This window comes from Corvus hawaiiensis, chromosome 11 (genome assembly GCF_020740725.1).
Source record: "Corvus hawaiiensis isolate bCorHaw1 chromosome 11, bCorHaw1.pri.cur, whole genome shotgun sequence".
Classification (NCBI taxonomy): domain Eukaryota; kingdom Metazoa; phylum Chordata; class Aves; order Passeriformes; family Corvidae; genus Corvus; species Corvus hawaiiensis.
The window spans coordinates 2,681,367-2,696,567 of record NC_063223.1 but is presented as its reverse complement, the minus strand read 5'-3'; the positions used below and the strand labels follow the sequence as shown (position 1 = coordinate 2,696,567).

The window sequence follows — 15,201 nt, the reverse complement described above, 5'->3', positions numbered from 1 at the left end:
ATTGGAGATTAGGGATATGTTCCTGATTATTATTACTTTGTTTATTTTTTGGCAGTGTAATTTAGTCACTAAAACTTGGAACCAGAGTCTTTATGTTCTATTTTCATTTTGTTACCAGTTCATTATTCCATACTTTCCATGGAAAATACACACAGTAAGTTCAACGTAATGAACGCCATGCTGCCCTGCAGGACTCTTAAGATGGAAGGCAAGTTGTTATTTCCCTGTACTACCAGGATCAATTGCTTTATCAACACCATGCAGCCAAATCTGGGGACAAACCAGGGGAAAAATGCAGTGAAGCTAGGATCAAGTGAACTTAGTTTTCTTGCATTTCAGAGATTCACCCAGTCGTTAAAGCAGAGTATTTCCAGAAGGAGAGAAACAGAGCTTAACTGCTAATCTGTAGGGCTGAAGGAAAGTGCTCTCCTCTGTCTTCTAAGAGGTCAGGTTCATTTCCCACATCAAAATTAGAGTTGGCTGTCCTTTTGTTTCGCTGAGGCGTTTTTAGTTGGAAAATCACGCTTGGAATGATTAAACATTACATAGATTTATAACATTTGGCTGGGATGAATCTATTAAATTATTCTGCCACTTCTCCCCAATAACTGTATAAAATCAAAAACCATCCTAATTCTGCGACTCTAAAATGGTTTAGTTCAGAATTTACTTCAGTATCTATTTTTTTTACTTGCAAATGAAACAGGAAAAATGTCATGAACCACAGAACTCCTTTATTTTGTTGGGGTTTTTTCCTTGGACTTTTCAATTAGGCACGCATATTTTATATCTCTTGTAGCCACTGAAGCAATGTTTTTTCTTAAAACTGCAATCGAATGGCAAGATAAATTACTTGTCCAGACAACTTAATGTATGTCACTCTCACAGTGGCTCTTTACTCTGGATGTATTCATTGTGATGTAGTTTTTCTCACTGCCACTGTCTGGATTTTTTAAGCCTGACAATGTGAAAGTAGAAAGTATAGAGGAAAGATTTTGAGGTGCCCAGTTTTACCTCACATACTGCCCTTTTCTATTTAAGGACCAGGAGATTTGACTTCAAAGATGTGTTGTACTGTATGCAGTCCATTACTTCTGTAGACATGTGTGCTAAGGAAGAGTCTTTTTTGAGTTCTTCTAGCCAAGTCTCAGAACTAAGAATGCAGACTGATACCTGAAATGTAAGAGGATAAGAAACTGTCATCAGAAACACCAAACTAGCTATCCTTGACGAGGTCCACCTGCCCAGAGGGCCCATCGGGGGGTGCAGTGGGTTAATATCCAAGTTTAGTAAATGTATTCAAGGCATAAGGACAAACTGCCAACAGACTGAAGAGGTATTTAATTTGGGACAGCTGAGGATGGCTGGATGGAGACTGTGGAGCAGACATATGCAACTATCCCTTGTCTCCGTTCCCCAGTACCTAGCTGTATTTCTTTTGAGAAAAAGAAGTTTGAGGACATCCCTGTGACACTCATAAAGCTGGTGTAGCATGAGTCAGACAGAGCACTGGAAGGTGCTCACTAATGATAGGTCTAAATCTGCTTGCTCTAGACCTTTGATGGATAGCATCTAATTAATCCAGTCAATTACTGGATCCTTTTATAGATCCTTTTATATTTTAAAGGAAAGAATCCTTTTATAAGCTCTTTAAGAGGGTTCTTGGCAAAACAAACAGTGCCTCTTAAATATGTTCTTCCATCCATTAACTCTAATTGGTTGATTAAAGTAAAATTAAGTGTTGTATGCCACTGAACACCAAATTTTTAGAGGGAGTTTTTACATTAACCCTTCTTTGGGTCCTGTGAAAGAAGAATTCTTGTAGGATAATTAAAAATGTGTTGTACACTATAAATAACTTTGCTGGGTGGCACAACAAACCATAAACTACTAGACTGGATTTGCATTTAAAATGCAATAGCATTCTGTTGCTTTTGTTACAAATCTAATCTAGAAATATACCCCATGTCATGGAGCAGTGGATTCTGGAAAGACTACAGCATTCTAATGTGCAATCTTTCCTTCAATAAATCTTCTCAGTAAGGCTTGTGGTGGGGGTGGGAGAGGAGAAAGGCATGCACAGAACATGGCATGCAATACCATGTCATGTTATTGACCGTAAAGGTCTGACCATTACAGACATTTCATCACCCTGTCTGCAGCACGTGCTTTTTTTCTGCATGGTGCTAGGAATGCTTAAATCACACCAGTATCACTTCTGTGCTCCATATTCATCATCCAGGGCAAATCTGCAATACACAGCAGACTCTCTCCTCTTGTGTAATCCCACTGAAATGTATTTCTGGTTCATATAATGAAAACAGGGAAGACAGAGAAGTCTACCCAGGCATAAAAGCCCTCAGGACATGAAGATGGTGATGTGTACACATTCCTTCTTTTCTGCTCTGTAATTTGATCATGGAAATAGCCATCACAATCAAGTCCATCTACTAATAAAGCCAACATCTGCTGAGGTCTTTGGACCATTTCCTGGGAGCTATATGAGACTGGGATTTCTCATAAACAAAGCCAGGGTGAGATGCAGCATGTTGTGTCTGAGCAGTGGCAGCCCTGTGAGGCTGTGCTGTGTATGCAGGATGGTGATGTGCAATGCAAAGCTGTGCCGGGGGAGCACATTGGCCTCCTCACTACCGATACTGTCCCCACACATCTGCATCTGCAGCATGAACCAAGACAAACAACTCCAAGGATATGAGGAAATGGGAGAGCAGTCATGGAGCTGCTGGAAAATTGATACCTGCGTGTGGGCAATGTATTAAAATCTTTCCTTCTTTGGTATTAATATGACATTACTGATAATGTCTGGAGACACTTCTCAAAGGTGCTTGTTAGAAAAACTCTGCCATCCAAGAGCACTTAATATCTTGTTTTTCTGTCTCTAATGCCTGACAATGCAAGGTGAAGCACGCCTTGTGCCCAGCTCTCAGCAGCAATGGGTTATCTCCCGCAGACTGCTCCCGGTCTATGAGCAGCTTGAAGTCCTGCATTAACTGCTATCATCTTCTAATTCCCAGTGGCAATTCAGACAATACTCAAGGAAACAGAAATAAAAACATGACTCATGTCAGAGCTGGCTGCAGCTGTTGTCAAGATTTTCAATAGGTTGTGCACGGCCTGAAGTCAAGTATAGTACCGGAATCCCTTACTCTGCAATGAGCTTACAAAGCTTTCTTTCAGGTTTATACTGCAAAATTCAGTAACTGGTGAAAGCTCATGAGATTTTTTTTTCCATCACGTTCACCAGATCACAAGTGACACTGTCTCTTTCCCTTGTCTCTAGGCTCAGTCCCTGATCCTCCTTCCCTCTGTGACAGCATTTTTATGGGACTTTCTCCCACCTACAGGATCTAGAGCACAGCACATTTCACACTGACATAAAGAAAAACTATGTATAGATTTATGTAAGTGATTTAAAAAATAATTACGTTTCTTTAAAAAGCCTCTCACAATGCTTATGATCACTTTGGTTCTCTTTGGCTGAATGATTGTCAGCAAAATTCCGTACAATTGACCCATACAGGTCTTTAAAGGAGCTAAGCCCCATTAGTAGACCACTTCTGTGCTACCTCCATAACTAACATTAACATATCACCAGCCCTGGGAAATGCTAGACCTACAAAACCGAAATTGTCTTGTAAAGCTTCTCATCAATGCTATGGGTGCATGCTAGCTTAGTGTAGTCACAGAGCAAGGATTTAAGAAGCAGAGAACTAAGAACTGAGTGGAATCAGCAGCTAGAATTTGTTTTCCTGAGAAAGCAAGAAAAGGAAAGGATGGGAAAATCTTTCCCAAAACAACTATCTAAAACCTATGCTGAATCTATAGCTCAGAGCCTGCTTTGCCTAGCTTTGTCTCCAGTATACATATAGCTTGCTTCTACTACAAATGCAGGGTAATGTAAGCAACATTGCTATTATCATACATAGCAGCGAGGCAAAAGACAGCTTGAATTGTGTTGAACATGCGTATCTTTTTTGGATATCCTCTGACATCCATGCCTGTACTGAGCCGCTCTAGCTAGGACTAGCAGAAAAACAAAGCATGAGCTGATTTTTTCTTCTTGACAAAGTTCTCCTTGAGTTTTACCATAAATAGGAATGTATGGTAACTGGACTGCTCATTGGGATGAGAATAGTCTTGATATGGTCAGCATATGGGCAAGTGTGGTACAGGTCAAAACCTGCTTTTCAGCTAACAAACTATGTGTCTTTTTTCTGCCCCTGTCTTCTACAAAATGTCAGAAACATCTGGAAATTTGGTGTTGCTTCTCCTTTCACAGCTACTTGTATATGAGGTTATGTTGATGATCTTTAGAATGCTTCCCCCTCATTTGCTCTTTGTTGGGACAGAAACAACTATAGCCTTATGGTTTTCTCTGGGCCACAGTTCACCTAAATTAATTGTCACTGGAATGGGCAGGTTGCACCTGTATAAAAAACAATCAGGTACTTTAGCTGTACCTATTGCTTCAGCTGCATTTTTTATCCAAGGAGTGAAAGGCTTCAGGAGTTTCTAATGGCCATTCTCCATGCCCATCTGATGCAATACCACAGCTGTATTTTTCACAGCTGATTAAAATCTTGGCACTGCTGTTAGGATTCTCCTGCCAGCTGCATAGCAGCATACTTCAAATGCTAAACGACTGTCATACCTACTTGTGCAACTTTCTTAGACTTTACCAAGGAGCCCTAATCTTTTTCTGACCAACAGTTACATTCTTTCCAAAATGATGATTCCTGCTTGGACCCACTCTACCAGCTTCTTCGCTTCCTCAGAAAGCCTAGCACTGTAGAACTGCTGCAGGAATCAGGCATCAGGAAGCAACCAGCCCTACACTGACAATAACCTGCCACAGCCTCGGGGAATGCTCCTGGGGAACTTCTGATTTGCAGTAGAAATGGTATATGGGATCAGTAAATGCACAGATTTAAGCACAACTCCTTCTCCGGGGTCTGAGTTCAATGAAAACAGTAAAACTGATGTGCAGCTACTGTCTTGGAAAGGCGCTTTGTTCCCTTTCCCCAGTGATCTGCCCAAAAGCTCAGTTGTATGCTGGGATCTGCAGTGTTAGTATCCCCAGAATGGCAGGGAAAACACAACTTGCAGCAAGAATTACTTGGGAAAGCAGCACAGTCAACTGCAAAGGGCACATCTACCTTCTCTCGTGCTGAAGACACTGGAAAGTCCTTATTGGTCAATGACCTTTGTTCCAATCACTGTATCGGTTCGACTTCTTGCCTTTTGCCTTAATGAATTCAGGTCTCAAATTGGGACTTCCCTTCCAAATGCAATATAAATCCTAACAGGTAAAGTAAGGGGAAGATGTTTTTGCATGTGGCAAGATTCATTCACTGAAACCTGTCAAAAAACTTGTTTCCGTGTTCCAGAGAGTTGCACACAGCGTTCCTGATCGAACCACAGGAAAATCTCCATGGCAGCGTCAGCTCCTCTGACTGTTCAAACTTGAAGGGCCTGTGGAAGAATGACTAGCTGGAGGGCCAAGCTCAGCTACTTATAATTAGGAGGACATCAGCATCTCCATGTGTTAATGATAGTAACTTTCCAAACAGACTGTGTTTTGTATTTAAGGACTTTTGACTGCTATGTACTACACTGGATATCATGAGCTCTATGATTAATTTTCAGATTATGTTCTCTGTGGTTTATGCACTTTCTCACCTGTTTTCTTATGTAAGCTTTTAAAAACACCTATCTGTGACTACAGCACGTGATCACTAGAAGGGAGGAAGATTTGGCCTACTTAACCTCTCATTAAAGGGTAAAAGTTTTTAAAGGAAAATAATGGTAATGACATTTATTATGAAAAAAGAAAAAGTGCTTTCTGCTTACAAGCAATAGAGCTCCCCAGGGCCAGACTATAATCTCAGACATCTTCTGTAAAATAATTTGAAAATTTTTTTGATTGTCTGATTAATATTTGAATGAAAGGGCTCTCTGGCCAATTGCAAAGACACTTCCTAAACCCTTCTAATATCCTTTACAGAAGCCCTTCCACTCTCTCATACTCTTGGAATGAGTTTAAGTGCGTGAATTTAAGTAGCACTAAAACAGACCACTGTTTTAGAAACAGTTCTGATTTCTTTTCTCGGTGGGTATTATTCGTTGACCTATTTTAGAAGTTTAGAAGTTAAATTCTTTCAAATGTCTTCACTAATTGAAAGAAAAAGAAAATGAAGGAAAGTGGGGAGAATATATTGATGAAGAAAATCTCATTTATTCAGAGAATTCAAAAAAATTAGGAGGTGGCATCTTCAGCTTCTCTCCATTGTAATGGTTGCAGTTGTGTGCAGGTTTAATTCAGCTCGCTCTGCTGGACTTCACAGAACAGTCCTGAACATTTGCTTCTGCCTTTGTATACATCAGACTGTCAAGTTGTGTCTGTTCTCAACCTTAAATAATAGCCTTGTAGGTTAATTGGCACCCTTACCGAGCCTCAGTTCACCAAGTACTTCTCTGATTTTTAAAAATATTGACAAACCTACCAGTATTGCTGTAACAGGAACCTTCTTTTTATTAGGAAACTTACTGGTCTTTCATGTAAATTAAAGCACCGTGAATTTCCTTGAGGTTATATAAATGACACAGATTTACAATTCAACAGGTCTCAATTCACAGTTTAACAAAAGATATATAATATTAATGTGTATTTATTTTACTGTGATAAACATGACAACACTGATTGTCCTTTCTTGATAATTGCTGTTGTCATGTATGAACTATTTATACTGAAGCTTCCATTTCATAATTATCTCTAGACTTTCACCTTATCCACCATATCCTGTTTTTAGATACTATACTGTGCTTCTCTAAGAGTTGGTGATATAATCTCACAAAACCTACATACTTCTCATTTGAAGGAACAGAGAGAACCCAGACTATGACATCTTGATTTCATTGGTTAAAAATATGTGCTATGTTGGAGGAAAGTCATTATTAATGATTTAAATTTCATCCTAAGCTAAAAGACATATAAATGTACAAGTAGGATGCTATTCAGACAATTTTTAGGCAGAGAAGTCATGTTCTAAGATGTTTCTTATGCTCAACTTTTGTTAGGCTGTTTTTTGTGTTTGCTACAAAAGGGTAATGGACCAATCATACAGACTGCTCAAGCTGCTAATCAGTGACTGATGACCTGCAGGGAGCAGAGAAGGTATAATCACTCTAAGTGTCATAATTTGAACATAGGGTGATGAATCCTGTGGTGAGGCAAGGGGACAGATAAGTATTCACTGGAGGGGGAACTAATTGCTTATCCACTGGATTTTTCTCCTTTTAAAGGAAGGGGGATTTGTGTCCCCCATGATCCATGAACCATAAACAGTGGTTCTCTTGCTGTCTAACTATAATATGATTTTGGTATACATTTTGGAATTGGTCTGTGCTGACATCATCCTTGTGATCTTGCATGTAGGCCTGACAGAAGCCCAGACTGACTCTGGCTATGCAGGAAGAGGATTGCTTACAAAACTCTGAACGGAGCTGCTTACCCATGAAGCATCCTCTCCAACACTAGCACTTCAGATGCTGGCACTGTTGTACCAGTCTCTAAGTACGTGTGTGTTCCTGCTTCAGACTGGTGAAATTAAAGAAAATGTATCACTTGCTTAACACATAGACTATGGTTTTTTTCTGACTTTCTACTAAATAAATTTTTTTCACTCTCTTCTTCTTGGAAGAAGCACATCCCTTGTGAATAAAACACATTTGCAAAGGAATGGTATATGGAAGAGGTGATCAGCTTTCTTGCTTGTACTCAGGCTGAGAAGCATCAGATAGATGACCTATGTCTTGAAAAGCAATGGAAGGTTGGAGCCCTGGGGATAATTTACAGGCATGAGATGGCAATTCTAGAGACCTGTTAGATATTACATAAGCCTTGGTGCAGTTGGACATAGCACTGCAATCCTCACACTGGCCCACAAAAATTCACTTGAGAGTCAAAGTCTGAGCAAGTCCTGCTGCTGGTTAAGTATGATGATCAGACTGAGGGTCTTCTAGTATGTATCAATGACCATTTTATGTAGAAGGATATAGGAATGTACAGGTTACAACACCACAGGTTTTCAGCTTATTTTCTATGAGTATTCAACATCACAGTGGGATTAGCTGTGGAACTGAAGGAATACTCCTTTTATTCCTCTCCCTATCTTCTTTTCTCTCTGGATTTTGAGCATCTTAGCAGAAAGAATGATTGAGACTTATAACCAGAAAGCAAAAAAGGGGGAATGAAATTCTGAAAACTTCCTGACCATCTTCCTGACCTTATCTAAATGCTGATAAAAGATTCTCTCTCTCTCTCCTAAACTATGAAATGAGTGTGTGAAGTACCCCTTTCCTAATACCCTGATGTTTATCACACTGCCATATGCATGGCTGATGCTTTGACAGTCAAACTAGGTTAGTGAAGCTATTCTTTATGGCATATGCAGAATACTTTATCTCTTAATGACTTCCATCTGATGCAATTTAAGCCAGTAACTATGATGAAATTGCTTTGGTTTGTGAAGGGTCAAGGCAATGCTGTAGTTACAGTGTACTGTCCCAGAGGTGGGGCACAGCTATCTTTTCTTTCAGCCTGAACAATTGGTTTGTGTTGCTTTGCACTCTATAGTGCAAATCTTCAGAGAAAAGGAGCTAGGAAGTGATTTTCAAAAACCAGTGAGTCAGAGAATCAGAGAATCATTAGTTTTGGAAGGGACCTCTGGAGACCGCCTAGTCCAACTTCCCTGGCAAGGCAAGGTCATTGTAGATTACACAGGAAAATGAAAACTGGGTCTGATTCAGGCCTTCAGACTATGTAGACTGGGTAAAGATTAGGGGAATTTTGTTCATTTCCTCTTAGGACCCCTTATTCTTACACCATACAGAAGGCTAATGATGATCTATGTTATCATACACCTGAATCAGAGTTTAATTATTAATACCAGATAACTAGATTTTGGGGATACACAATAACTGCTCTTCGGGGGGCAGTGTTGTCAGTTCTGTTCTGGCAATGGTACTTTTAAGTTAAGATTTATTTCTAGAATACTTCAGTTATCAGATGTAAAAACTTGATTGCTTCTAATTAGAAATTATTGGTTTAAATCTACTACACATGGTCTGTCCTTTTAAGCAAGAAAATGAAACAGCGAATCTTCTCATCTGACAGGTTCTGTGAACTCCCGTCCCAGCCCGCTGTTCCCCAGTCATACGCAGTAGTGAAGGTTCCTGGTTGATAATAATCTTTTATAACACTCTCACAATCAGTTCTTTGAAGTGTGATAAAGAATTGTACTTGGCCATTCATCAACAATGTAGCAATTCCATAAGGTATCACCAGATGCTAAATACAAGTGCTCTGCAGGTGAATACACCAAAAAGAGGTTCATGGGCTCAAATACCATCTATTGCAAGGGTTTAATCCAACACACTTGTACTCTCAAACAGTTGAAAATGGCCTCTGGACATGAGCAAGCTGCAGTTCAAAGTAATTTTTATCCCTGTGTGGTTGTGGCAGAGGTATGCTTGATAGGTATTCGTACTAGAAATCTTAAATCCATGGTGAGGTATTTTAGGCCAGACTGCTTTAGCAGTGAATAAAACATCCATATCTATACATCATGTATACATATGTAAATAAGTGCACCTGCTTGTACAATTTGCTTTGCTTTACAATTAGACCATATACTGGTTCTTCAAGTCTGTTATGCCACTGGATGTGCATTTACACGGGATGTGTATTTACATTTCATCAAAGATTTTCAGGCATGTCTTTGTCCAAAACGTGCTGACAAATACAGCAAATAATAGCTATCTCAGCGGTAATTATGTCTGCCTGGTGCTCTTCCCCTCCACCCTGGTTATCTTGATAAAGGGGCTGTACAGGAGCCTAGCCTTCATTTCACTCCCAATGGCAAAAACTGCATGCACAACAAGCAGCAGGCTGAAGAATTATGTTCATGCCTTGACCTCGAGACTTCCTGAACCAGTTTGGATTGGCTCTCCCTTTGAAACTACAGGTTTCCACAGGAAGTTCATAAATGGGCCCAAGTCACAGCAGTTGACGTAGTCCTAATATTTTTAACTTGGTTCTTCAAGAACTACCTAAAATGGGTGGCGTTTCACAGACACAAAGAACTGGCCGGTTTTTTCAAAAGCTAATGTCAGTGTGCTGGGTGAAATGCAAACTACTGAAAGCAAGTGAGCAATGTAGCTTTCGTTGTTCTGGGGATGTGGTGGTGTGTGTTGCGAAGCTGCACTGCACTCCACCATGTCTCTTGTGTCAGCATCACTGGAGCTCCCAACACTGCAGGCAGCCACCCGCTCCAGAGAGCTAGACCATAGGCCTGTGTTCCACATCCCTCCATTTCACATGCGTTTGAATCCACTGCTTAAGCCTTGATGCAATCTCTTTTCCCATGTCCTACTCACTACCCCACATCATTTGTGTCTTAGAAATGGTTTGCAAGACTCATTCAGAGGTGTTAAAGAAAAATTATTTTACTCCCTAAGTCTGAAATACCCTAAGAGGGGTGTGTGAAATGCCCATGGTTTGTTCCATCCACAATAACAAGAGAGAGGACCAGAAAAAATAAATGTTGCAAAGAAACACAAGTATTAAATCTTTTGGAGAATGATGGATGGAAATGGACATGAAAACCTTACTTCTAAGATTTTTATCTTTTTCACACAGCTCTAACAAAATGCAACTGCATTAAAGACATTCCTTTTCATTCATTTGCTTTGCACCTTGTTTTCTCATTACCTGCTAAACATGAACTTAATGGAAAACACACTTCTTATTTACATCTCTGCATTCCACTGATTGTATGCTATAATCTGACAACAGGTTCAAATTCAAAGGTGTTGAGTGCATTGCTCCTACATTCCTATGAAAAAGAAATTTTCTTGTTTGCAAATAACCTAATGGAATGGGATGAAAGATTGTTATTAATGTAAGCAGTGCATATGATTTCAGACCTATTTAATTCATTTATAAATTAGGAGCTCTGTCTAAAGGCCATGATAGACCTTAAAGCAACTTCTAAAATTAACTGTCTAATCTGATTAGTTCATTGGGGTTTTCTGGTTTATACTTAACTGATGTACTTTGAAACATAAATTATGTATATATTGTTTTTTTGGGAAATTGACAGGAATTAAAAAATTAAGCAGGACCCCTTCCAGCAAATAGGCTCTCTTTTCATTCAGTCAAGAAGTCAGAGACCTTTCTGACTGAAGAACAAAGCAAGCTCTCCCTCTTTCCCCTGCCAACCACAAAAATTAGATCCACTGGATAAACCAAATCATTTTGAATATTCTTTTTTTTCTGCCTGCAAATCATAGGATCCAGATCCAGTATTCATTTACAAGGTAAGGAGTTAATTTGAAGTCTTTTTTTTTTTCACTGATAGAGGCTTGTCTTGTATTCTTCCAATCTTTCTTGTAAGCATTTCCTGAGAGGGGTATAAGTCAACCAACATGGAGAATCTGCCTATGATACCTAGCCTTGTTTGGCCAAGGCTAGCAGGTCTTACATAATAATTTATTACAGTACCTTTCTGTTTCCTGGTCTGTGGTTTGCTGCTTGTTCTCAAAGCCAGTGAAGCTGCTCATATCCACATAGCCGTCGTTCTCATTAGCAGCAGATAATGCCCTGCTGGGGTCTTCAAAAAACTCGGTGAAAGTTCCTGCTCTCGTGGATCTTCGAGGAGGAATTTGTATGTTTTCATAGTCAGAGCTCATGGCAGGAATGTTCTCATAGTCAGATGTGTCGGCATTGGGAAAAGAAATAGACCTAGGTTTCGTTAATGGCAGTGGCATGAAAGGAGGTCTGGACCGGTCCTCAAAGGACTCCACCCTTGCCACGCTCCTACTGAAGGACTTGGGTGTTCCTTTTCTTTTACCATCCTTATAGAAAAGAACAGCTGAGGAAGACTCAGATGCACGGAGCTTCCCCACATGCGATTTTAGTTGAGGTGAGCTACTTAGGCTCCTCCTGTCCAGCTCCATCAGCCTTGGAGGCCCATGATAGCTGGACTCTGAAGAGGACCTTGAAGAAGAAACATTAACATCTACATGGACTTTATTTTCACTTTTCTTCTTGAACTTTAGAGTGAGAAACCTCTTAAAAGAAGATTTCTTTTTCTTGGAATGCTTATCAGGTGAGTCATTCTCTATCAAAAGTGAAGGTGAACTTTTAGTGATTGGCTTTTTGGTGATGTAGGCAAGTTCGAATGGAGGTGGTATATCAACAAGTGAGGATGGAGTAGATACGCCACATGATGAGAGATGATTTTGCTGGGAAAAACTACCTGAGGAACCATTGACACAAGGCAAAGACAGGTTGTCTTCTGTCCTTTTTATTCTAACACCATCCAGTACACAGACATCACTTTCTCTGTAAACAGAGATAGGTATCTCTCTCCCTTCAACAGAATAAGATCGAGGATATAAAATAAAGCGTCTTGACTTGGTTGGTAAAGCCCTGTTGGCTTCCACTGGTTTTCCTTCCAATGAAAAGGAATTATTGCTTAAGTCTTCTGTCCCAGAGCCATTTCGGGAAGAGAGTAAATCAGTTTCAGGTCCAGTTTCTTCTGGAACAGTTTCTGGGACATAGCCTGGCATTCTCCCAGACAGAGATCGTGTTCTAGTGACAGTACTTTTACGATCAGTGGGCAGCAAGTTGTTTTCCCCATCCATGCCTAATTCACCCCTTTTACCATGATCAGCTCCTAAATCAGTCTGCACATCATGGGCAATTTCATTTTCTTCAGGAAGCACATAAGGATCATCTAGGGAATCACTGCTAGTTTCTCTTTCCTCTGATTCATCAGTCACAATGACCACTTTAGGGACTGCTAGATTTTCATGCAAAACATATTTTGTCCCACATTCTACATTAATTTTGCCATGCTTACAGATTTCTAAGTCTTCCTCAAGTGGGACTTCTTGAGGTGAACTTGAGACACTTTTGCTGAGGCTGTTTGCTTCCACCTTATTGTCTTTGAGTTGCAACTCATCTGATTTAGAGGCTTCCACAGTATTTTCACTATGTTCTTCAACAGCCACGTTTTCTGGCTCTGGCTCCATCCCTGGACCACAAGGTAGACTATCAGAAATTATACCATCTTCATGCAAAGAGGCCCCTTCTGTTTGAAGATTCTCATCTGAATGTTCCATGGGTATTTCCTCACCACATTCATTCTCACAAGGTGCAATCGAACAGCCATCATCCATATTCTCTGCATTCACCGTTTCTTCTTCCCCTTTCCCAGAGTCTTTGCTTGCTTCACAGGCTACCTCTGATGTCTTCTCACTTCTCCTCTCAGTGATCTGGTAGCCATCACTGCCATTTCCTGTGTTTGTATTATTGTGCTCATCTGGGTCTACTTCCTCCTCTTCAGCTGCTGCCTGATGGATGAACTCTGCTAAACCATTTTTGGCACTGGGTTCATCTCCACACAGTTCTAAGCCAGGACCTGTTTCTTCACTGGCCTCCTCAGGCAGCATGTCAGGGCTTGCACAGACATCGTTCTCTAAGTCTCCTTCTATGTTCAAATCAAGCTCTGCATGCACACTGTGGTGATTATCATGTGCTAGACACCCATCTGCCATTTCTAAAACCTCAGGCAATTCCTCCTCCTCTTGCTCTGCCTTCTCACAAGCTGGGATTGATTCATCTGCAGGCAGTGGCATTGCAATGATATCTCTACAGTTATCACCCATTAGTTTCTCATCTCTATTCAAAATGTTCTCACCGTCAGTCTCACAATCACTACTGTTCTTGACCAGTTCCAGGTTGTAAGACATTTCCTGCCTGTTTTTGGCTTCAGTACAATCACCTACAACATCCTCATCTTCATCTACATTCTTGGTAGTATCATTATCCCCATCTGGGGCATCTAAGGACTCCTCACAAAGTTCTTTCGACTGGTCACAGTCTCTGGTTGACTCCTCAGAGTCTGGTTCCCCTGGTTCAGCAGTATCTGAAGAGTTACGGTGCTCATCTTCGATGACTTCTCGACTACTGGTATTCTCATCACTAGCAACGTTATCCTCTTCCTTCTCCACTTTTCCTGGAGTTTCTGAGACTTCATTTTCCACAGAGGAATCTAGGTTCTGATCATGCTCATGTTCCAAATCATTGCAGTCTTTTCTGGTCAGCTGAACTTCAGGAACTACAATGTATTCATTATCTGCCTCGGATTCTAGGCAATCAGCATTGCATCGGTTTCCTTCATACAGCTCTCCATCAAGACACACCAGTTTCCCATTCGCACATTTATTTAAATTATTGTTGGTAGAAACACTGGATTTGCCCTCAGTGTCAGCTGAGAATTTCGGCTTGGGAGCAATAGGCGGTTTGGGACCCCTAGACACAGAGTTCGGGTTATGAAGAATATCAGCCCTTGGCAGTGAAGGAGAAAATCTGGAGACAGGTGCTGGAGAAAGATGACCAATAATCTTTGGTTTCGGTGCTAATGGTGGTTTTGAGATTTCTGGAGAAAAGAGACAAAAGTCATATTAGTCATCTTGGTTTCTTATTAAAGCCTGCAGAATATAACCTACAATAGACTTTATCAATGACTTGTAATGCAGAAGTAGTCCAGCCAATAAAAGGCTGAGCTCTGAAAAGAGAACTGAAGGAGCAAAGCATATGGACTGTCCCTCCCTGTGGCACTGTAGCTATTTCAGCCAGCATAGTTTAAGGTCGAAACTGAATTGAACTAGATGCAGCCCCAACAGATTTGGGGAGAGAAAGATGTACGGCTGCAGAGCCAAGGGTGTATCACACAACAGGTGCCCACAGATGTGTAATACCTCCTGCATTCAGAAGTAATAATAATATTAAGGGACCTTTTGTTTCTGCCACAGAAATGTTTGCCAAATCATTAAATATGAACACTTTGATTTAATGATGCTTAAGTGTTTCACCAAAATGAAACTAATGGCTTTCAGGTATAGTAGCCATTCATGTAACACAGTACGAACACTTTGTAACAGTTATTTTAATTTCAAGAGGTAGTTTGCAGAATTTCAGCACTGAACAAAATTAGTTCTACCAACAGATTAAGGTTTAGCTCAACCTAACCAAAGTCTTGATGCCCAGACACACAATCTTCCCATCTGCCATTACCGTGGTAACAAAATAGGGAGTTATGTTTTCTTTGT

The 15,201-nt window shown here is 40.4% G+C and overlaps 1 protein-coding gene and 1 long non-coding RNA gene across 6 annotated transcripts in view; one reads left to right on the top strand and one right to left on the bottom strand.

The window, feature by feature from the left end:
- LOC125331436 overlaps positions 1-7,723 on the top strand; it is a 29,925-nt gene extending 22,202 nt beyond the window's left edge. Inside the window, exon 3 of the long non-coding RNA XR_007206058.1 lies at positions 7,457-7,723. This is a non-coding gene — a long non-coding RNA (uncharacterized LOC125331436). The remainder of the gene's footprint in view (positions 1-7,456) is intronic.
- FGD5 (FYVE, RhoGEF and PH domain containing 5) overlaps positions 1-15,201 on the bottom strand; it is a 99,015-nt gene that overhangs the window by 74,615 nt on the left and 9,199 nt on the right. For all 5 annotated transcript variants that reach the window (XR_007206057.1, XM_048315408.1, XM_048315407.1 and 2 more), the window contains exon 2: positions 11,585-14,528. Coding sequence is in view for 4 of the 5 variants with exons in the window: in XM_048315408.1 (XP_048171365.1) it covers positions 11,585-14,528 (2,944 nt within the window). In the remaining variant the exon portion in view is untranslated. The remainder of the gene's footprint in view (positions 1-11,584; positions 14,529-15,201) is intronic.